At 45.9% G+C, this 24,106-nt stretch overlaps 1 protein-coding gene across 2 annotated transcripts in view; it reads right to left on the bottom strand.

The window, feature by feature from the left end:
* grip1 (glutamate receptor interacting protein 1) overlaps positions 1-19,575 on the bottom strand; it is a 239,009-nt gene extending 219,434 nt beyond the window's left edge. For both annotated transcript variants that reach the window (XM_028954022.1, XM_028954026.1), the window contains exon 1: positions 19,123-19,575. In XM_028954022.1, the coding sequence (XP_028809855.1) occupies positions 19,123-19,177 (55 nt within the window). In that variant the 5' untranslated portion in view covers positions 19,178-19,575. The remainder of the gene's footprint in view (positions 1-19,122) is intronic.
* Positions 19,576-24,106: the final 4,531 nt, after the last annotated feature.

The raw sequence follows: 24,106 nt of genomic DNA, 5'->3' as shown, positions 1-24,106 counted from the left end.
AAAACCCCTGGCAAACAGCCCCATCATTACTGTCCCAACATGCCCACAAGGCACGAGAAACAAACCGTAAAGATTTAGTATCCCTTCGTACAAAATATCCAGCGTAAAATTCAACTTTTTTAGAACGCTTTGATAACGATGTGGCTAATTAATGGATTTTTATAGGCTAACTAACTTCCTGCCACCAATGAAATTACAGAACAGGTCACTCTGATGAAACTGTTTTGGCAACCCACTCACACAAAGAAATACGTTTGTCTGGCAAGTTAAAAGCGATCAGGAAGGAAATAGAGCTGCTGTACGCAAGCTCGAGTGCACAGGAGGACGATGGCGTTATTGATCAATGACTTTTGCTGCTAGGTTCCTGTATTTTGTCCCAAAGTAATTTCATACCTTCAGTCTGTTCAATTCCGATACTGAAGAAGACAACTTTAGTACTGTTAAAAGCACTATTCTGAAAAAATGTATGTAGTTGTGTATGTATTTATTTATGTATGTATGTAGTTGTGGATATTACCAGCCTATATTAATTAAAGTTTACAAAAATCTTTCCTGTAACATCTTGCTTTGTTAATATCTTGGGAACAACTGCAGATTATAGACAAGTGCGGCTTATTTATGTACAATTTCTGTTTTCTTTAAAAAATCTCTAGGTGCAGCCTATATATAGGTGCGCTGTATTGTCAGGAATTTATGCTAATTTGACCTCTAGACCCCAATGGCCCCACCCACTGCCCACCCCTGGTGCAGCATGCAAACCTGTGTTTTACACACTTAAAGAAAGCAGCAAGCAAGCTGTGCAAATGGAATTAGAGACCAGCCAAACACGCCTATCAGCGCCTCTGAACGGATCAGGCAGTAATAAACCTATTTATACAAAAGGTACTCCACCATCCAGAACAGACTGGCAACATACAATACCTGGATATGTGTGTGTGTGTGCGTGTGTTGTGTAAATTACAGCAGATTTACAGTTTTTTAAACCCTTCTGTACATAAGCTTGTCCAAAGCAGGGATTTAATATATTTGGTAAGAACACAGTTTCCTGTGTGTGTGTGTGTGTGTCTGTGTGTGTGTGGTAAGAGAGAACATGGGTGCAATAAGAAGGGAAGAAAAAAATGTGTACAGAGGCGTGGAAGCATATATTTTCGGCAACCCCTACAGGCACCCTGACTTCTTATGTTAGCTTCAAAAGGCTCAGAGGAGGATGAGGGGAGGAAATATAAGCACTACTCACGCTCTACTCGTGTGCTCCTAACTAATGCTCATGTGGTACTTATCTGGATTTCCTGCTGACTCTACAGATCCCCTGTATTCTGGATGACATTGAACAGATAAAACACTGCACTCTAATAACCATACTGTACTTCACAAAGGGGGTGGAGCCTATACTGTCAATCTACAGAAAGAGGATAGTTTGTATTGCAACTTCACCCCCATCCACTCATTAAATAGAGGAGAGATGAAATGGGGATGAGCTGAGCAGGTGGGTGTGGCAAGGTGACAAAAAATAAACACTGAAACAGCAGATTTTCAACCATAAAATACCATTTTCTCTATATTAACACCAGCATCAATGTATTTTGTTAAAGTACATTTATTTTACTGTGCATCTTGAGCCCACTACATCAGTACAAGGCCAAATGCAGTGGTGGCCTAACGGCAACGTAATCAGAAGGTTGCCGGTTCGAATCACGATCCGCCAAGGTGCTATTGAGGTGCTGACAGCGGCACCGTCCCCACACACTGCTCCCCGGGAACGTGTCATGGCTGCCCACTGCTCACTAAGGGCGATGGGTTAAATGCAGAGGACAAATTTCACTGTGTGCACCGTGTGCTGTGCTGCTGTGTATCACAAGAGACAATCACTTCACTTTCAAATCCAATCCAGGAAGGCCACATACCTTAAATTCCCCTTCAACCTGAACATGTTATGCAAAAGACCCCTTTACAACCTAATGAAATACTACACATGGCCGTGATGGAAAGGAGAGCTCCTTAATTTTACCCTCTCACACGCTCAACACAGATATTCCTTTTCGATGCCCGCATTACTTGTTCAATATTGGACCACGTGTTACAGTCAGAGGCATAAGGAACAGCACAAGCAGTGCTAGTTAGAAAAGCTAAAAATCACAGCGGTTCCATTCGGCCAAACGCGATCAATACCATCGAACGCCGGGCCATCAGCAGTCAAGTAATCCCCGCAGAGGACAACAAAGCACCCGAGCTGACAAAGCCAAACGTGGTCTGAAAAAGCATCAGGGTGGTGGAGGAGAACATAAAAGCCACCAGGTGCCCCGAATGCTTAAAAGGACACGGTAGTGTCTGGAAGGTGCTCAGTGCATGTGATTACATTTTAAATTTAAAATCTGAACCAGTCGTAAACAAATGCTGTAAAGCCTGCACGAACGCACGCATGAATGTTTGATAAGCGCTCAGGTCATCTGGTACTATGGGAGCTAGAGCCTCTCCTCCAACAAAGTCCTGTGGGGCGGCCTGTCAGATGCATTGGACATGTCTGCTGATAACACAGCAGCAGCAGCAGCAGCAGCATCTGCACTCCTCTGGAACATAAGCTGAAGCAAAAAGAATTTCCAAAAGTCATTTAATCCGCAGACAGAGACGGCTTTTTATTACTCTTTGCAGGGATTCTCACAGATTAAAGGGGATAGTCAACTCTGAATATTGCATCTTGAGGAAAAATGTGAACCTAAAAATCACATTAAATATCAAAATGAAAAACAGGGTATCCTAAACAGAATCAAATTAAGCAGATAGGTTTGTGTATTTGCAAAAAAACATCCAGGATATATTATAAATGTACTATATAGAAGTATTCATAAAAAAACTATTAGGCGGCAGTTTAATACGTTTGAGAATGAAATGTTTAATGTTTCGTGCATTTGCAAGAAAGGTCTGAGCAATCAATAAAAAAATTCTGCACAACCAAGCCCATATTCTGGTTGCATGGCTAATTTATGCACATTAGACGCTGCAAATAGTGGCATGTATTCATATTGATCAGTGAAGGCCACGCCCATCTGTCCTGCACTTACTGCCACTACGGCCACGTTAGTAGGTCACAAAGGCCAAGATTATTTCTTACGTCAGTCCCCAAAAAAAGAAGCCAGAAATCCACCCCAACCTCAAGCAGCGTGTGCAAACACCACATGCCCCCCGGTTCAAACAGCGTCACACTTTCTCTTTTAGTGGGCCACCCGGAGCAACCGCAGCCCGGCATTAACATTTTTAGCCATATACTCCGGACACGAAGGCAAGAAAATGAATGCTTTTAAAAGCTCTGAGTCACCAGCACCTGGTTGAGCTCATCTGATGCTTCAGAGTCTCTCTCTCTCTCTCTCTCTCTCTCTCTCGCACACACACACACACACACACACACAAGCAAGCAAGATGAAGGCCCTTTTGCTAATGCAAACTGAAGTACTGAACATGTGCAATTTCCTCCCCATCATTACTTGACCAGTTCAACTGACCCACGCTGCTCAAGCCCAACTGCTGAAATACTGACAACACACAGGTCTTTGATGGACATATTGTTTTGATCTACAGTACTTGATTACATTGAAAGGTCTGATCTACCGGCCTCTCATCAGCACACGTGTTCTCTAAAAAGCATCTTAAATCCGACTCTGGTGAGTCGGCTGCACCGCACACACACCCTTCTACAATGCAGGCTAATGTATGCCTTTGAGAATTCAAACATAAGGTAAACATAGTTCCGATGTGCTAAATATTTAAAGATATCTTTAAAAAAAGGTGACTACAGCCTGAGCAGCCCCATTAGAGAATGATCAACACGTATTACACACCCTCCTGCAATATTAATACTCTAGTTATGATCCAAAACCACCACGCTGTTCGACTCTAACCTGAATCTTTCACCTCTGCGAGTTCCTTCTGCACCGACGGGAAGTGACGGCGCAGGGCTATGACAGGCGTCACATCACATCGGCGGTGGCCAGAGAGAAGCTGACAACAGAGAGCGCAGCCGACATCCCAACTCATATACAGGGACACACACACACACACACACACACATAACTCAGTGTTGTCAGTCTAACGATCACTGAAAATTAACAAGCATTCTTTACAGAACTTCCTAACACAGCACAAATTAAAAATTAGCAGTAATCTACAGTCTACATAATTTACGATATATATATACACACACACACACACACACACACACACAGAGAGAGAGAGAGAGAGAGAGAGAGTTTTTGGACACTGCAGGGGACTGCAGTGCCACCTAGTGGTGCTTCCTAAAATGACACTGAATAACCCAAAGCCTTTGCTATTCACGTAATTATGGGTTTGTCTGTTTATATTAGAGAATTATAATTACCTGGAAATCTGGTTCATCGTTTCATCAGCGCATGAAAAAGGAATACATTATTATCTGTATACAGAAGCACTAATGATGGCTTCGCTGGACATTTAATATATGTGTTGCCGCAACATGCACATGGTGAAAACAACTGACAACCAGAACCGACAGAGGATTCGTCGGTCAAAACAGATGCTCGGTGACAGAATGATGGGCACAATTAAACGAACGCCAATAAAGTGCCCCTCCTAAACAGAGCTGTCTGACAGGGAGATCAAAGAAAAGAAGAGGAAAGAGGAATTAGCAGGAGAGAAACTGAGGTGAACAACCGAAAGAAAAAACCCTTTATTTCCATATGCCCTGTGGACGGGGCACCTCGTACCTCATTGTTTTTGGTGCGTTTATCGGTTTGTTCGGAAAAAAAAACGGTGGCTCAGTCAGCATTACTGCAGAGATGTAATTAAGAGCCTGAGCCTCACCGCATCGCCAATGCAGGGTCGCACACACACACTTCACCTAATCTTAATGTAATCGCACAAAATTACACGTCTTCAAAGTCACCGGCACAACTGCAGCAATGATTAATACATAAAAATTAATTATTGCTACTGGAGGAACCGAGTGTATTCGGTGTCATGACCAGCCTAAATCTTAATGTTCCCTCATAAATGAACAGTAATGTACAATATTTTAGTCCAGGTGGTTTATAATTTATCACTCATTGGTCTAGGGAAGCCAACAGATGTAGCTGCAATATAACATTAAGCGCCATGGATGCTGAATTATTAAATATATGAATTACAAGCATATCGAAAGGTTAAAATAAGGAGATGCTGCACATATTAGAAGTCGGTGTTGGATGGTACAGTGACTAGGAGTGTATTGTAATGTAATGAGGTTTGTAATTGTCAGGCGGTGAATGATGCAGCACCTGCTGGACACACAGAGGGGTAAGGGGGAGAAAACGGTGAACAACAAGCTGATACCACAACTCCATGAATCATATTCAAAAACAACATGTATGTAGGTTTTTGGGGTAATCTGCCAATCGGTCCCTTTAAAAGCCCTGCATAAGAATGACCACCCTTGGTCTGTGCAATCTGTCATGTTTTCAGTTAATTGTATCATCTTTATTATTGTGTTAAAGGTCATTCCTGTGAAAATGTTACACCCTGTGATATAATTCATAAACTACATAATCCCCCCATAAAAAAAAGTTTTATGCCAACGAATCAAATTGATTGTAATCCAATCATAAGGCAGAAATCTTGATTTGAAAGAATGGAAAGAGATGCTGCTCTAACACCTTAAATCACCCAGAATGAGGAAGTAAGGTGCGTGAGAGCTGTCAATCATGCCTACAGGATCCTTCCGTTTTTTTAAAACTTGATTCAAAACAACATGATTAAATTTCATCTTCTGGGAGTCGGAAATAATTATACACCAACATAAAAGGTTGGGTGGGTAGTAGAGGTGTGAAGCTTCACTGGTCTGGATTCAATTACATTTACAGCGTTTATCAGACGGCCTTATCCAGAGCGACTTACAATCAGTAGTTACAGGGACAGTCCCCCCCCTGGAGACGCTCAGGGTTAAGTGCCTTGCTCAGGGACACAATGGTAGGGGATTGGAAGTGGGATTTGAACCTGGGTCTTCTGGTTCATAGGCGAGTGTGCTACCCACTAGGCTACTACCACCCTTTTTTTATGATTGTCAATGCCTCGATTATCGATGCATGCCATACATTTGTCAACGTTTACTTCACATTATGTCTTCAAATACATCAGTAAGATGGGAGTTAAGGTTTCGTTCAGACAGATGTGTAAACCAGCCGTTTTTCTGCCGTTTGTGGCGCGGACTGAACACCGACTCATCGCAAATGAGCAAATCAAAGTGTCCACACAGTCGTCTGGACCAGGCGTTTGGTCGGCTGCACGTTTGGATGACATCGAATAAACACTGCATGCAACATTGCCATCAATTTCCCAACCAATGTCAAAACAGCGACGAGTGAATGCCGTGTGGACGAGGCTGTACTCAGATCAGGCTGCCAGTCAACGCCCCTAGTGGGTAGTTAGTTCCTCCTCTCTAACATATAGATTGGTAAGCAGTCCTTTCTTGTTTCTGTTCTGCAAATCCAGAAGATAAAAATGATGTGCTATTAGCAAAACATCTCCAATCACTATGTTTTTTTTTAAATATGGCCCTTAATGTTTCTACTCCAAAGTCTTCTTCACTTGACTGAAGCCCATACAGATGTCCATGTAGCTCTCGTGTTCATAATCCTGACTGAATCTCACAAATTCCCGGTCTCGGCTCTATCCCACCTCTCCCCTTTCTGAACACCGCTGTCAGCTTTCTAGATCATTCTCTGCTGATGTCATCACGACCTCACGAAGGTCAGGTGGTGCAGGAACAGTCAATCTGATGAGTCACGTCCTCGCTCATGACATCGGCAGTGCATGTTTAGGTTTAATTGAGTTTTATGGGCTCTAGATATAACATTCACACTAACACAGAAGGGGTTGTACTTGTCCTCTGTTGCAAACGTGGACACACCCAACTCCAGTACTCCTGAACTCCTGAAAAACAAACATATTTCGACTCGTGTGGTAACAGCAACGCTAATCGCCACTACAAGTCCGCAGACGTTCCACTCACAATGGCAAAATTAATTCGATTTTTCCTCCAATGCATGACGTCCTTCCTGCAAATAAAGCTTCTTTTCATGATTTCAAAAGAGGAGGGCTGCGACTGGTCAGCAGAGAGCATCACTGATCGTTTTTTATCCACCAGGCAAGAAAAAATCTATAGTAGTTTACACCATGTAAATTAGATTATCATACACAACATACACACACACACAGGGCTGAGTTCAGAGTACAACTGGGGAAATCGGACTGTAGATCGGCCGTTAGGCTGCGAAAAGTCTTAAAATCCACATCACATTCCGTAGATTCCTTATAGGATAGTTTCAGCACACACACACACATAAAAGAAACTGCTTCGCTTGACCTTATTCTGACATCCTGGCTCAGCATCCGTCTCACTGATGACAGCTGGAGTGTGAGTGTGCATCACAAGTCATCATCAAAACCAGTGTCCAGCGGGAATTGTGTGTGTGTGTGTGTGTGTGTGTGTGTGACTATTTTTGCACAAAAAAAAACATCCATTATCACCTCGTCCGCCACATAAGAGGCTGCAACTCACCATCCTTGTGCTCTACATGTACTATGTTTCTAAATACCCACCGCTGAGGGCTTACAACAGAATCTATTTTATTAGCGTCTCGTGTGGCCTCCCCCTGAAGAAATACGATCCCACAGTCACCTGCACGGCAGATCTTCCCGCTCGCCAGATCTGCAGCCATGAGCTCGCTGCATTATACAGGGCCGTAAAGCAGCCGTAATCTCCTGCGATTCGGATCTGAAATAAATCCAACCCCTGCCACGGCAGAGAGCACAGCCACACACTCGGCTACTTGGACGTGTAGCTCTTTCCTACTCCATTTCTTCTCTTTAACAGTCATGCGGTGTCCTATTACATTAGAGACAAGACAGCCATGTGACAGAGTACAACAGTCCATACACGTGCAGTGACTGAAAACGCATTTCACCTCCACCAAACACACACAAACTGCTGGGGTGTGTTTAATAGTGGTGTAAAGGAGTGAAGTTTGTAGTTAAGTAGTTAATTGTAAGGGCAGGCCCCGCCCCTTCCTGATTCATGTTCAAAAACAACATGTATGTAGGTTTTTGGGGTAACCTTCAGATTGTCCGCCTACACCTGTTTTTTCTCCTTTAAAGGTCCCATGACATGCTGGTTTTATATCCCCCTTAGTTTTCTCCTAATACTGTATCAGAAGTCTCTTTCTGAAATTCTGCCTTGATGCAGAATTAGAGCCACTTTTAGCCAGGAGATTTCCCCAGGATGCACCGTTTCTGTGTCTAAAGCTTTATGAGGAATAAAGGTCAATGAGGAAGAGAGTTGTGTCGGCGGATTTCCAGAAAAAATAAAACTAACCCACTGGTTCTTCAGAGGCTTGCGTGAAGAAACTAAAAAAAAAAATGTAGATATTTGCTCATTTTTACATCTAAACACAGAGCAACTGCCATGCTTTGCTTGTTTGCAAGCCACGGCGATCGGTGGATCTAATTTTTTTAGGAGAGGGTGCAAAATTTGGGCAGGTAAAGCATGAGGTTCTTGAATCATTTTTATCACCCTCACTGATGTCCACAGCCAAGTGAGGAACAAAGTCCTCACATACTTTGGAGAAAAGAGCCTTGCCAAGGAAGAAAACCCATTACTGTGGTGGAAGGCTGACAATGAAAGCTATCCTAGGTTGGCCAAGTGGGAGCAGTGGTGGCCTAGCTGGTAAGGAACTAGAACCATTATCAGAAGGTTGCCGGTTTGAATCCCGACCTGCCAACGTGCCGCTGAGGTGCCACTGAGCAAAGCATCGTCTCCACACACTGCTCCCCATGCGCCTGTCATGGCTGCCCACTGCTCACCAAGGTCGATGTTTTAAAAGCAGAGGACACATTTTGTTGTGTCACCGTGTGCTGTGCTGCAGTGTTTCACAATGACAATCACTTCACTTCATACCTCTGTTTTCTGCAGCAGGCAACATAGCCTCAAAGAGCGCGCCTGAGCCAGGAGCATGTGGACATTCTCACATTTTTGCATCGCAATGCAAAGTCTCCGAACAAAGTGAGTGAGAGAGAGTAAGTGTGTGTGTGTGTGTGTGTGTGTGTGTGTGTGTGTCAGTGCGTGCATCTGTGAGTGTGTGCATCTGAAGTGTAGTGTATAGAACAAGTTCTGACATTCAAATTATTATTTTTTTTTATAAATTATTTATTGTTCTGGCAGCTCAGGTGATTATTAAAACGATCATTAGTTGCAGCCCTACTTCAAGGCACCAATCATGGTCAATCGGAGGTGGGCCTGGCCTTTCACGATCTATGACTGGTTTAGAATATGTGTCTGTGGCGTGAACCACAGGGAGTTCATGGATAACCCCCCCATCTCCCCGAACGGCTGATCGCACTGGTGTGCCCTCCAATTTTTATTTTTTTTTTGCACCGTTGAGAAATTTGGTCGCATGTGCAACCAGATTGATCACACTGTAGAGCCCTGCAGGGTATCCAGTAGCACTGTGATATCGAGGTAGAAAATGTCTACAGCAACAGTATATATTCCAACCTGGCCATATTAAACACATGCTGCGAACTGTCATCTAACGCAGCACTGGCCAACAGAGAAAAAATATTGCAGACTCAAGTGGTGCCTGAGGAACTTGGCTGTTTATGCCTGTCAAGCTCTGGCAAATGGAACCCGAAGATTACGGCTGTGCTGACATTTCAATGAAGACGTGAGTGACGTTAAACATGCTGAATATACTTAAATGGCATTGATAATGACAAGGCGATCGTTATGTCATGTGCAGCACCAAAGGTTACACAATGGATTAAACAGGAAGGCAGACTCCTCCGGTGAGGACCACTGCAACTGTTTCCAACCTTATGTGGCTGAGCCACATCACTGTGCATTCTCACCTACACTGTTCAAAGCCATGATGCATTATTCTTGCCTGGCGAGCACTCGCTCTCCCTCCATCCAGCTCTCTCTGTTCCTATAAAACCCAGCCGTTTCCCCTCCATGTCTTATCTGTGCTTCCCACGGCGCCCCCCCCCCTCCCCGTGGGCCTTGGCAGCCAGGGAAGAGCCAGCCGAGCTCCTTTATCAGGACTCCTCTACACAGAGCAAGCCGCTTTTAACTTTCAAATGAAGTCAGGAGCCCATTTTCTGCCTGTTCCCGCAAACAGCTCAAGGTTGAATTATGCTAAATTCATGTTCAAATTTTATTTATTTATTTTCCCTTAGACAGCCCTGTCCCAAACAGCATGCTACTGGTCTTGAGGTCCAAAAAACTAAATGGGTTTTTCAAAAACACTATCATTTAGGTCATTCATAGTTTGAAACTATTAAGTATGAATGTGCTTCACATTCAAGGTTCACTTCTACCGTATATTGACTGAGTTAAAGTGAATCACATTACTAAAAAAAGAGACTAAAATTTAGTCTTGTTGACTAAAACTAAACTAAAATGTCATCAGTTTTCATTTACTAAAACTTGACTAAACTATTCATGGACAATTATGACTAAAATAAGACTAAAATGTTTTAGTTGACTGAAACTTGACTAGACTAAAATGACTATGTATGTGACTAAGACTAAAAACAACTAACTATGTAAATAATACGTAAATAAAGTATATAAAAAAAATACTTGCAATCTGGTGTGTGTGTGTGTGTGTGTGTGCATCCTATGGCGCGTTGGCACCCCTGCCCTATGTGAGTCCCTGCCCAGTGGTGTCTGTGTGTGTGTGTGTGTGTGTGTGTGCCCAGTGTGCCGTCCAACACTAACCGCGACCCTGCGTAGGACTTAGCGTTTATAGAAAGTAAGTAATAGTGAATTTGCAATTTAAACCGGTCCCACTGATGGGGTTGATAAGGTTGCTCACTATCACGTGAACAAAAACGAGGTCGTTTTGTACTAGGGCATCCAAATCGAACATGAGAATAAAACCCCAAGCAGGTGCCCACTCCAGTCAGCCTGTGGGCGATTTGCCATTCATGAGATGTGCGTCTGCACCGCTTAGGTCAACAACCACCATTTGATAAACACGTCATTCATCTGAGAGGTCGGGATTTATTCATTCCCCCTGTGTGGGTGGGAGTGTGGCGTGGAGTGAAATAAAAAATCCAGATCCAGCAGTATTCCAGTACAAGATGTCGAGAGGGAGATACATTTAAAAAGGAAGGGCTGAGGTTTGTTGAACAAAAAAAAAAAAAAAAGCACACTTGAGAGTAAAGGGTGAAAGAGGTAAAGACAAATTGTGTAAAGACAGGGATTTCTCAACGCCAGAGGCGTAAATCACTCTTTATTGCCAGGTTCTCATCTCTGCCCGCTTCAGCTAATGTCCCTGCTGGTGCTGCCATGGGGAGGAAGAGAAATCATTTTCCATTTCTGGGTAAAAGCATTTTTTTAATCTGATGACAATATAGATAATAGTTGTCACACTCGAGCTGCAGCCCATAATTAAGTGAGGACGTGGGCTCGACAACCGCCAGCGCTACGGTATCAAATTGCTTGAATGTGACCACAGGGAAGATCACAGGAACAGAGGGACCTGGAGAACGAGTGATGAGCTGCATGACCATAGAGGATCTGGAAGAAGAAAAAAAAAAAACATAAGACACCTGGAGAATGGGAAAGTGTGAGTAGAAAGAGTCGCGTGTTGTGCATAGAGTAGGGGGAAAGGAGGAACTCAGATGTTCCCCCAGGCCTTCTTTCTTATGCATACTGAAGCATGCCGAGGATTATGGGAATGAGAGTAGAGCGGGGCTCAGAGGAAGGGAAGGAGAAGGAGAACGATGGATGAGGAGTGTCCACCAGCACGTTCTGCTCCAGAGTTACTCCCAGGAGATGCTAGGCTAAGAGCATGTCTTACACACACACACTTGCACACACACACACACACAACAGGCAGTTCGGCAGAAAAATCTGTGCATGACAGGTTGTCTCTTTCTGGCTGCGGTCTCTTAATTGGCACGCACCACTGCTGCATAGAAATGTGCCAAAGAACCGTTGTGTAGCGCAGGCCACAGCTTAACCGGCAGCCAGCTCTGGACGCCACCATCCAAAACCCGCAGCATCACGCGGCCGTCCTGCTGAACCTGGAGCAGCTGACAGACATTTTGAGCGATTAACGGAGTAATGGTCTAATTTACCTCCACCGGCTGCGTTAAGCGGACCGGGCCAACGATCCGGTTGGCCGACTGCGCTGCACAACCTCCCGTCGAGGAGGTTAACCCCATCAACTTCAACAGCAGAAGAGCTGCAAGGCCTCCCGCCCAGACCACCAAGGGGGAGAAATCAATACTGAAGCTGACGACTCAGCTATCTGCAGGGGAGAGCTTCTGCACACAGAAATAAAATGATCTCATAACGCTAACATACACCCGAAGTGATTACACCGATGGGGAAGAAGGTCCCATCTTAATACCAGGTACCTACTGGTTTAAAGGTACTTTACCAGCTGTCGTTCCCTCACACACTCTTCCGCAACCTCGAAAGGCCATTTCTGGACAGGAATCTTTCACATCTAACCCCTTCACAAACCTGAGCTGGTTCTCTGGTCTCTGGGGATGAGGTCTTCTGCCAATGGCAGCACTTGTAGCTCAGTCAAGGTGAAATCAATCAGTGCAGAGCGCTCCTGCAGAATGCATGAGGCTCTCATCCTCCCACAGAAGGGAGGAAGCGCTTTGATTGGACAATCATCTCCTGCCTCCTGCTCCATGCTTCGCTTATGGTCAGAGAACCCGACACAGCAAACCTACAGACTGCAGCCTGGCTCTGCAAGGCCATTAATGTGGTTCATTAGTACGGCCAAGATCACTTGCTACATAAAAGGAAAAATGTGAACCATTCAAAGTATTAATCAAACGTTAATCATAAAGGACCCACTCAAGAGTCAGGCATGGAGATTTGGCACTCGTATTCTTTTAAAATCAAATAATTATAAAAAAAAAAAATCTAAAATCAAAGCATTCATGTAATGCAAAACCGGCTTTTGCAGAACAGGATGAAATGGAGCTATGCAAAGCATGGGGCAGTGGTAGCCTAGGAAGCGACCCCGTAATCAGAATCCCGATCCGCCAAGGTGCCACTGAGCAAAGCACCGTCCCCACACGCTGCTCCCCGGGCGCCTGTCATGGCTGCCCACTGCTCACCAAGGGTGATGGTTAAAAGCAGAGGACACATTTCGTTGACAATCACATCGCTTTCATGGTTCTTGCTAACCAACTTCATGCCTTCACACAGACCAAAAACATAATGTTATTATAATGTTATTATCAAGCTTTACAAAACTATATATAAACATATTAGTGCCACATACTGCTTCACACTCCTTATCAATCACTTATGGGACACACGTAAAAAAAAAAAAAAAAAAAAGAATACTGGCTAAACTAATCTGTCACACCTAATATTTTAGCATTGACATGATGTAATTAACAAATCAAACATGCTAAAACCTGTTTATTTACATTACGTCAACGGTAAAATATTAGGTGTGACAGGTATCTTACATTTTTTTAAGTTTAGCCAGTGTTCACTTTTTAGTGCACTAATGCCCCATTGACCTGTCACATGGGCTTTTCTGGACGGGCGGAGATATGCACCATGCATCAGGGTGGTGTTAAATACGGTAAAAAAACACATTAGAGCTGGACACTCGATAAACAGTTCGACACATAATGCATAAAATACACACAGATAAACATTTAAACGGGTTCAAACTGGCTTGTGCACGGCCCTATGAACTCTTATTTTTTCCTAAATTCCTTTGTTTCCATTTTAATTCCATTATAAAAGTATTTATTCAACTAAGGAAATCACTGTTCAACAAACGCTCGGGCATTTATGTGTAAATAAAAAGAACCATCTCACAATTATTCTTCTATTTGTAAAAAAAAAAAAAACGGATTTGTTGGATTCCGTGAAGCTTTTCCTACGAACATTTGGCTTTCCATAATGGCAAGATCTGGTCATGTATTAAATTTAACATAATGCTTCTGCATGTCCTCCTTTTTAAGTGTCATGGGTGCTGAAGGCTACGGCTCGTGATGCAGAAGGAAGCCGCTGGATTTACTGGCGCTTGTGCAGAACCAGTCTATCTAGAGGGCATTTTACTCTACGCGGGCGTGGTTGACACGGAACGGACATTACTTTGCGCTGAGCACAGAGTCGCACATGAATGAGTGTTGCTGAATCTTCGCTGGCCTGTGTGTGTGTGTGTGTGTGTGTGTGTGTGTGTGTGTGTGTGTGTTTGTGTGGGTGGGTGGGTGCGTGGTGTCCCACCCTGTGTCACTGTGCCTATCACTACACGAATGCACACCCATAAATCCAAGCTGATCTTTAGTCGTGATTGCTAGATGTCCTCGCTGATGTACTCCAGTGCAATTACCGCTCATAATTAATGGCCCGGCCAGGGAGAAAGACCCCGATACTGAGATGACGCTGAGCCTTGTTCACCTAATGAAGCCGATCGCTGAACACCCACCCCCCAAAAGCACCTCAAGCACAAATACAAGACGATTCACCTCACGCACACCATCACAGATCTCAGAGCAGGAAAAAAAAACAAAACAACAAATTAAAAAGCAGGATGAAATTAAGGTCTTCCAGTTCATTTCCGTTCCTTGGCATCACAAGGACGTGATCCCCCCCCCCCCAGGGCTGACAGATCCGTAATTCTGACCGGTTGACAGACTTGATTTGTTGTTTTTCTGTTTTTGTCATGATCCGGACCGGCAGGGGTTACTCCGGATCCGTAGTCCGGACCGGAGTTTCATGTTCGTCCTGTGTAATGTTCCCTGATCGTGTTCACCTGGTGTATATTTATATAATTGTATAAAACTATCCTGTTTGTTCGCCATGTTAATGTTTGTGTCTGTTCGCCATGTTAATGTTCCCTTGTCGCGTGTAGTCTGTGTGAATGCGTCCTCCTTCATCGCCATGTCCAGCCCAACCGTGACAGTTTTTGCAGAGATCACGAAGTGGAGAGCGGCACCGAGCACACCTGTAACTGGCAGCTGCATGCACTGAGGATCATTCATAAATCATCTAGTTCAGTACATTATACTGTTTAGTAGTACTGAACTATTATATTATATGTATATATAAACTGGGGTATTAATACATTTATAATAAATGGGCTAATTAGTTCTATTATATGGCGATTAATGTTCAGCCATATTCATGGGCCATATTTAGAAGCCATATTTATCCAAATCAGCAGCCCAGATGGCCCAACTTCCAAAAACTTCCAAAACCCGAAGAAGCGTATTTGATATTTTCATTTCTTTGGGGCACGCTGCCATGATGCCTCACTAAACGGATAACATTTATCAGTTTTCAAAGAGAAAGCGTGATTTTATTAACATGGTTCCAGTTCATTATGCAAGTGGGAACAACTTTTTTCTGGTATTCCAGGTCTCCCCGATATTTATTTATTCGATGCGTTTTTTTACGTTGAGGTCAAATCTGAAGCACTTTTATTTTACAAAAGGAAGAATGTGTAATATTGTGCAATAGTTCTTGCCTTAAATGCACATATTATTTACTTGTAAATGGTTTACAAAAGCAAAGAGTTGTTGAAGAGTGATTATTTTTTCCCCACCCATTTTTTAGGTGAATAAATATGTTTATATCGGAAAACAGGGAATTCAGAAGAATTCAAATGGAAAAAAATGGAATTTAGGACAAAAATCACAAAAGATTCAATCATGTGCTTTCGCTGTTTCTCTCGATATTCAATTAGGGACCAAATCTGGTCAAACGGCTCGCCACGAGCTGTCCAGGACACCCGAGGCACGGGTCTGAATCAGGGTGTACGTGAGCGGAATTTCACAGCGAGGCTGCGGCATCGCGTCTTGGTCTGCATTACACCACATATGGCGGCCGTACGTCACACGCCACACGCCACTCGAGGACCGCTACCAGCTCCAGACACTTCTCTGCTGCGGGCATTAATTCATTCATTTAGCGTAAAAAAAAAAAACATTATTATGACTACGTAATAGACTACGCATTGCTTTAAAATCTTGAATTAGTTTAGAAAACACAGTGAACTGTTTTCTAAATAAAGAAATAAAGTAAGTTCAGTCATAATGATGTAATCGTCCAATCAGGAATTAGACACTCACTGACATGTACTTGCTGACTGACGTTCTTGATTTGTTTTTTTCGTGATTGCAATGTCGTATACTTTCAATAATATTTTACACATTCATCAGCCAACAATTTCAGATGAATTTTATTTTTATTAAATAATCAGAGTGGCCACACAATGTCACGGCGGCAAGAGACGTGTCTTTCAAGGGTGTGAGTTTGAATCCCGACTCGGCCCTTGTGTGCTCTCCCCGGGTTGCCAGGGTTTCTTCTGGGTTCTCCGGTTTCCTCCCACCATCCAAAGGGATGTGAATCAGGTGTGTGTGTGTTGGCAACCAGTGTCCCACATCATGCTTAGGACTAAGTGGTACTGGAAAGTAAGTGAATGAGTGACTGAGTGAGTGAATACCAAACTTCCAAACAGAAAACACTATTTCAACCCTCTGTGTACTAGCAGGACTGACAATAGAACAACTCTTGAATTTCTCTAATGAAGATTTGCTCTGCAGGCTGCTTTTATAGAAATTTGTCATTAGTAGTTTAAAAAAAAGTGATTAGTGACCTAAAACTAGTGCTGAATCCAAAATAATTCCTTTTTAAACACGTGTCAAGCATTTAAACTAACAGCATATGTGGAACCTTCTGTACCACGCAATGCACTTGTAATGAGATGAAAAAGTCCTAAAAACACCTGAAGCAGCGGCGAACGGTTGCTAAGTCAACATTACACGTTGCTATGGCAATAATGTCAGATCAAACAAGGATATTGAACAAGGACGGGTGCAAATCTTTCTCCCCCTCCCTTTCCTTCCTTCCACCTCGGGCTCCGGCTGGTTTCCATATTAAAAAGCTCTAACCGGATTAGATGCCGCTGCTCCGGATTTAATGGCGAGCGGCGTTTGATCACATCACACGTCGTTAATTGCGACATCTGCGGAAGTTTGGCCTAAGTGGCTGTGCGTAGTGGACTTCTGCTGAACCGTTCCCCCAGCTTGGTCCCTTTTCTTTTCACGGGACCTCAAGAACACTGGGAGAGTGGGAATGTGGGCGGAGCCAACGAGGAGATTCGATTACAGGTCATTTTGGGATCAAACCTCATGAACGAAGACGGATCTATATCTCCATTTTTTTTTTAACACTGTTCTGTTAACAGAGCTGAAGATGAAGAAATCTTGGATGGCAAACAGACCATCACAGAGAAATTCTTTCATATCAACAATGAGCACCAATTCAAGCAGGACTGTGAATTATGTGCAACGAGATGCGTCAGTCGCTGAATTTCTTCACCGCCGGAAAAGTCCGTTTACATGGCCAGTCAGTGACATATCGTGTGCTTTGACATGACTTACAAAATGCCAACTAAATGTTTCGATGCATGTTCCCACCGACACCAGTCACCACGGCACGACTCGGTACCGTATGCATGAGCACACCGCATTAACCAGCAAAAAAGCAGCGTTAACGTACTGGTAAATGATCTAACGAATAAGTGACTGATGCAAAGCTCGGGGTATGGGAGGTAGTAGGTGGGTGGTAGTAGCCTCGCCTATGAACCAGAAGGCCCAGGTTCAAATCCCACTTACTACCATTGTGTCCCTGAGCAAGACACTTAACCCTAAGTGTCTCCAGGGGGGGACTGTCCCTGTACCTACTGACTGTAAGTCGCTCAGGATAAGTAAATGTAATGTAAATGTTAGGACCACTGAGGGTCCTGCAGTGGCGCTTGAGGACAGAGGGGACATTGGAAGAACCTCCTGATTCCATTTGCGCTGAGGACGACAAAACCCACAACTTATATCGGTGGGGAACACTACACAGAGGTCGGTCGGGTTATGTTACACTCAGAATGGCCTTTTTTATTTTGGTCTTAGTATGAACATCTGAGTACCAGCGTGTTTTGAAGCATGAGGTCTAATCACTTGACCTTCAGGACGAGACAAGATGGGCGTGGCAAAGGACACGCCCTACAGAAACCGGAGACCTCCAGGGCAGAGCAAACTCCTCGGGACGGCATCATAAATCCACAGCGTGTTGGATGCACAGTCAGGCCGCACGACCGGCACATCTGTCACCGTGCGGAGCTAATAACAAAGAAATAAGGAATCGCATCAACATGCGCACGCCGAATCTTCATCTTCATCATGTCACGGTTCACTGGCTTTTTCATCAACTCTGTCGTGTCCTTTAGGGTGTCAATACTGCGGAATGCACTCACAGCGCCGAACAGCCCTGCCTCTGTCATGATGGTGTGTACACCAAGTACTAAACACACACATACAAATATTATATACATATGTGCATATAATTGCATTATGACATAATTACACGCAGGTAGGTTAGCACGCTACTGCCCTACTGCATATAATTGCAATATTCCATGTTCACCATAGAAGAGCCCGTGGTCTCCGGGGTTCACGCTAATGAGCAGGCTGCATGTATTACTGTGGTCCGGAACCCATGCATGCATGGGCGGGTGCTGGGTGCTGAACACATGCACGCCAGTCGCCGCATGTGCACGAACACGGCGGCAAATATTACTGACAACGGAAAAAAGCAAGAAAGAATGAAACGAGCGCACGTCTTGCATCGGGAAATCCATACCCCGCGGCCAGACAGTATAGCTGCAAGATCGCGTTGCATGGCGGGAGACGCGTTGGACGCCGGGGGTCTAGCGCTCGGGCCGAGGTGGCGGTCCTCGGTCACCCGGTGATGGGGAATTAAAAAAGGAATTTAAAAAAAAAAAAAAAAGAAAAGAACCGGTTACTCCACGCCGACCGCGGACGGCAGGACGCCGGACGGAACAAGTGCACGCAGCCGCGGCGGAGGCCGAACACCCGAGCGGCGGACGCGGCTCGCCGCCGCCGACCGGCAGTTCAGCGACGCGGGAGGGACCGAAGTTGCGACCGAAACGCGACGGAACGACGCGGCAACTTCCGTCGCGGCAACTTCGACTCTCCGGCTCCTCCCGCGCGGGTCGGTGTGTGTGGGGAGAGAGGGGGGGGGGGATTTCCACGAGGCGCCGCGGCTCCTACCTCCTTCCTGGTCGGGCTGCAGGCAGGCGGGGATGTTCTTCTTCCAGCCGGGCATCTCTGTGGCGGCGCGGGCATTCACCGGGTCCCGGGCGCGGAGCCGTTCTTCACTCGGCGCGCCTCATCGCGACGCTCGGCGTGTATTCCGCTGCCCCCTCCCCGCTCGCTGCCTGTGTGTGTGTGTGTGTGTGTGTGTGTGTGTGTGTGTGTGTGTGGTTGGGCGCCCGTCGTAACTCAATACCGTCTGAGCCCCGGAGCCTCGTTGTGGAGCAGGGACGTGCGGCTCGCCCGCTTCGCGCGGGGCCGGCGATCCGGAACCTTCTGGAAGGGACGGGCGCGTCCCCGGCGTGGGAGTCCGCGGTCGTGGCGGCCAGGGGTCTGGTCCACGCGGCTATCGAGCGCCGCGCTTCATTCATTCGTTCGCTCGCTCGCTCCGGTAGAGGGAAGAGAGCAGCGCGCGCGTGCGTGCGTGCGTGCGTGCGTGCGTGCGCAGCGCTGCGGTGCCGCGGCCGACCTTGCATCCCCTCGCGTTCTTGCCTTTATCTGCGTTTTAAAAACGGTGCCATCGGCACGTGGGCGGCCAGGTGGTGACCCCTATTGAATTTCACTGGCCGGACACTATTTTGGGGAGCATCTGCGCTCGTTCAGCATTTTTTTTTTTAATTTTCTTTACAGCGAAAAAAATTAAGAAGTGAAGTTGCTTAAATCGTGGCAAAGCCAGGTGAAGATGGGGTGCTGGCATTCAGAATTGACCGCATTTCTTAACAATACCTGTTTGTTAGCCTTTGTTAGACTACTTCACTCATTTGCACACCTTCACCCTACCTGTTACACATATTTTATGTTTTATGTTAAAGAAATAAAAGTGTAATATTTGGTTATGTTTGCAATATTTGCATATTGGTCAATTGTATACTTGCTATATTTGCAATACTGTGGTGTCTAGCAGTCGCTAAAAGCATTTCACTGCATATCATACCGTGTATGACTATGTATGTGACAAATAAAATTTGAATTTGAAATTTGAATTTGATAACAAGACCAACTGAAATCAATTCGCTAAGCGGTAATACGTGCGATAGAACACAGAGTCAGAGTGAATGGAGGTAGAACTTGGAACAGACGGTACAATCTCAGCCTTTCTTAAACTTTAGATGGGTAAGAAGCCCGACTCGCTGGCTTGGGGCAGAACTTTGGCGAGCCAAGGCTCATCTGGAGCAGAATACGGTGGCCGTAGCGAATATTCAAACCAGAGCGTTGATAAAACAGCACACGTTGACCCGGGCTGGTTCCGGGTGGAATTCCGTAATTTCCGAAAACGCAAATTGACACGTTTAGTCAAGGCACAGGTGAAAAGTTCATGGGGTGGAAGTGCCATTCCGATCTCAGACCCGGAATCGGTTTCCACCCTCACGAGAACCTAACCTAACAATATAACTGTCAGTACTGGAACGTCGTGGAAACCTTTGTTTGAAGGAACTGGGTACCGCGTGGCATTTCACTGAGGTTCATTTTCACCCGCCCTTGGGGAAACTCAGTCAATTCATCATCAAATGCCACCACTTTTTACTCCTTTTACTTCAGTGTTTAGAACCCAATACTGCGGCAAACAGAGACTTTTTTTTTTCATTATTATTGCATGAAAGTTTACAACAGATGTGTGCCTTTTAAACAAGCAATTTAGCTTTACATTTTGGATTCATGTCGAGAGGGCTTGCGGCCAAGCAGGGCGACGGTAATTGCCGTTGTCACCTCTGTTGTGTAGTGGAATGGTCGACCCGGCGGAAGCCATTAGGAAAGCGGTCGCCTTAATTATCGCGACTAAGTGAGGTTTGGTCAGCGAAGTTGACAGCGGCGTTCTGTGGTTGGAAATGATCGCAACAACAAGAAAATCCACTGCAAGCAGACAAATATGCCCATGCAGCACATGCGAAAGGACGCTCGGAGACGCTCGCATCTAGCGGGCGTGGTGGAACGTGGGCGGCGGCCTACTTCTGCTACAATGGCTCTGATTTACCCGCCCCTCCCCACCTTGTCGTGGTACATATATGCACGCGCACACGCTCGCTTAATCCTGCCTTTCATGGCGGAAGCCTTAATGAGCCGGGAGGACACAACAGGAGGGTCGCCCCTCATCTTCATCCTTCCGCTACTCGTCATGGCCGCTCCCTCCTCGGCCCTCCCAGCCGGCCGGCCGCACGCAAGCACACCGCAGGGCCACAGACGCGGCGGCGGAGGCCGGGGGAACATTCCGAGCGTCTTTCTTTCTTTTCTTTTCTTTCCCCGGTTTTATTTGTTTCAATAATTCATCCCAGGCTCTAATGCATACATAAAACCCGGCAAGTACAGTCAGCACCAGGACAAAGCCCTCAGCCAATCAGGAGTCACGTGATTTATTCATGAACGTATTTGCATCTGCGTGAGGCAGAAATAGCGAGAGAGAGTAATACTCATGGACGGAAGAATGTATTTTCTTGCCGCGCGTGGGGCCTAATCTGCCCATTAGCGGCAGCTCAAGGAGTTGGGATCCTATAGCGAAGTGAAATGGGAAACAGACCCCCCCTTCGGCGACGTACGTTCCGTTGCACGAGACGTTTCCCCAGGATTATTTAATACGCTGCGCCGCTACCACTATCCCCGATCCTCGCTACTTCCTATTCTGTAATGATGCTTGTCCCAGTTTGCAGCTGCTGATCCGTGAACGTCTGTGACTGGGGGGCGATGGGAGTCCGCGGGAGTGACCCCGATATCGTGAGCCGCCGCTTGTTGTGCTGTTGACGTCCAGGCCATGGAGACATGTTTGCACAGCGTGAACGAGTGTCCTCTCACATCGTTCTCTCCCTCCGACCAGGGAAACGGCGCACCGCTGACAGAACACACGTATCCTAAGAACAGCCTTCTCCCACTCTGGAGCAGAAGCAGGAAGCGCAAGAGTCACGCAGAGGCCTGAGTTACATGGCAGGAGCGGAGGAGACTCGGTGATCAACGAGGTATCGACCACGCTGGAGTCCCCGCCACATCGCAGTAAATGCCAATAAGATTACTTTGGCCGCAGGACACCTTCGTTGTTGCTCTACAGTTTTGCACATCATATGCTGAATAATCCGCCATAGTTTGGGCCTCTCTGTCGTGCACACAGCGACACTCATTTCCAATAATTAAATAAAGGTAATTAGTCTTGGCCATTAGAAGAGGTCTGATGAATAAATGTAATGGAACGAGGCACTGTATTTGTCCAAAAAAGGTTTAGAGATGCATTATGGGCCTGACTTTGAAGTGTTGAAGTACATGACATTGGGGCAGTGGTGGCCTGGCAGTTAAGGAAGCGGCCCCGTAATCAGAAGGTTGCCGGTTCGAATCCCGATCCGCCAAGGTGCCACTGAGCAAAGCACCGTCCCCACACGCTGCTCCCCGGGGGGCCTGTCAATGCTCACTCAGGGTGATGGGTTAAATGCAGAAGACAAATTTCACTGTGTGCACTGTGTGCTGTGCTGCTGTGTATCACGTTACAATCACTTCACTTTCATATAAGGCTTGGGGACTGTTCACTGTGTACGTGTTTGTGTGACGCCCCGGGGCCACTGGAGGGAGTCCCGATCCATTGCACCTGACTCCCATAAAACCGGAATGCAGCTGGCAGTCCAACGCTGCGACATTACAGTGGACACGGTTACTTACCTTATGTGTGTTTTCAGTTCCTGGCAATCGGCACACGCCTGCGGGTTTTGTGATCTTTTTGTTGGTTTGTAATTAATGGGGAGGAGCCTGCAGGCATTTGAACATTCACCAACACTCCATACATACTGTGTTATATACTGAGGCACTATCCTTTACCTGTAGATACAGAGTGGAAACTCAGCCCACCAAAGCCTATACGCACACACCATTCACTCACAAACTCTCACCTACAGTCAGTTCAGGGAACTCGCGGCGACACAGGGAGAGGGACTCGAACTGACAACCTTGGAGGTGTGAGGCCACGTCGCAAACCGCACGAAACACAGTGAAAATAGTCCGCCAACATGACTATTAATCTAAAATAAGCAAACACACTTCATACTGCAGTAGATGGCATGGGGGCACGTCACTTGCAGTGATTTGGTTTGATATGGGCACTTGAGCATTGCATTGGAATAGCGCGTAATAATGATCCCCAAAGCACCTGTTACCACAGACACCGGGACACTGGAGGGAGACTGGGAGCGTCAGGCCGCCGCACGACAGACGCTCCTCTGGACTATTCGCGTGTTTTATGAAGACAAGATGCTGTCCCTGTAAAGACTGAGGCTGGTAGTCTGGCAATTATTGTCACTCCGTGATAGATATTAATGCATCCTGCTGTCTGGCGCCCACCCCGGCGTGATAAATGGCGGCGGAAGCGCTTCTCTCCGGCTTAAGTAGTGCGCATGCAGCACCGACGTGCAGGGTCGTGCCGGCAGGACTTCTCTTTGATTAGGACTTCCTCCGTCTTCGCACCCTGGGCTGTCGACCCTCATTTCACGTTGCCGACCGGCGTCCAGCTTGGCGCGCCGGTGCAGCGTCCGTCGCGATGCGGCACGCTGCGCCCAAACAGAGCAGAGACAGGATGCCGCAAGGGCACAGCGGAGCACGTGCACATGACAGTTCAAGCGGTGCAGGGACACCGTGGACAGGAGACAACCCCTGTTCTACATCTACTTCCTCTGTAAACCGTGCATAAATGAGCAGGGGCAGCAACGTTTCCGCGTCTGAAGTGACGCAAACTCTGCACAAGCATTTAAAATATGGACGGAATACATCGCTAATGTGACATTTGATTGATCAAATATGGAACCAAACACGAGTTTGATCCAGTAAAAATGATTTGCATAAATCATGGTAAACCAGGAGCGCGGAGCGAGCGAGATGATGGCGATCAATTACGTTCAAAAGGTTCCTTCCGGCTAATGGCCACATCTGAATTATTTACATTTACAACAGTCCGTGCTCTTAAATCAGCCAGACTGAA

The sequence above is a fragment of the Denticeps clupeoides genome, chromosome 15 (assembly GCF_900700375.1).
Source record: "Denticeps clupeoides chromosome 15, fDenClu1.1, whole genome shotgun sequence".
Classification (NCBI taxonomy): Eukaryota; Metazoa; Chordata; class Actinopteri; order Clupeiformes; family Denticipitidae; genus Denticeps; species Denticeps clupeoides.
This window is presented reverse-complemented; position numbering and strand designations above follow the sequence as displayed.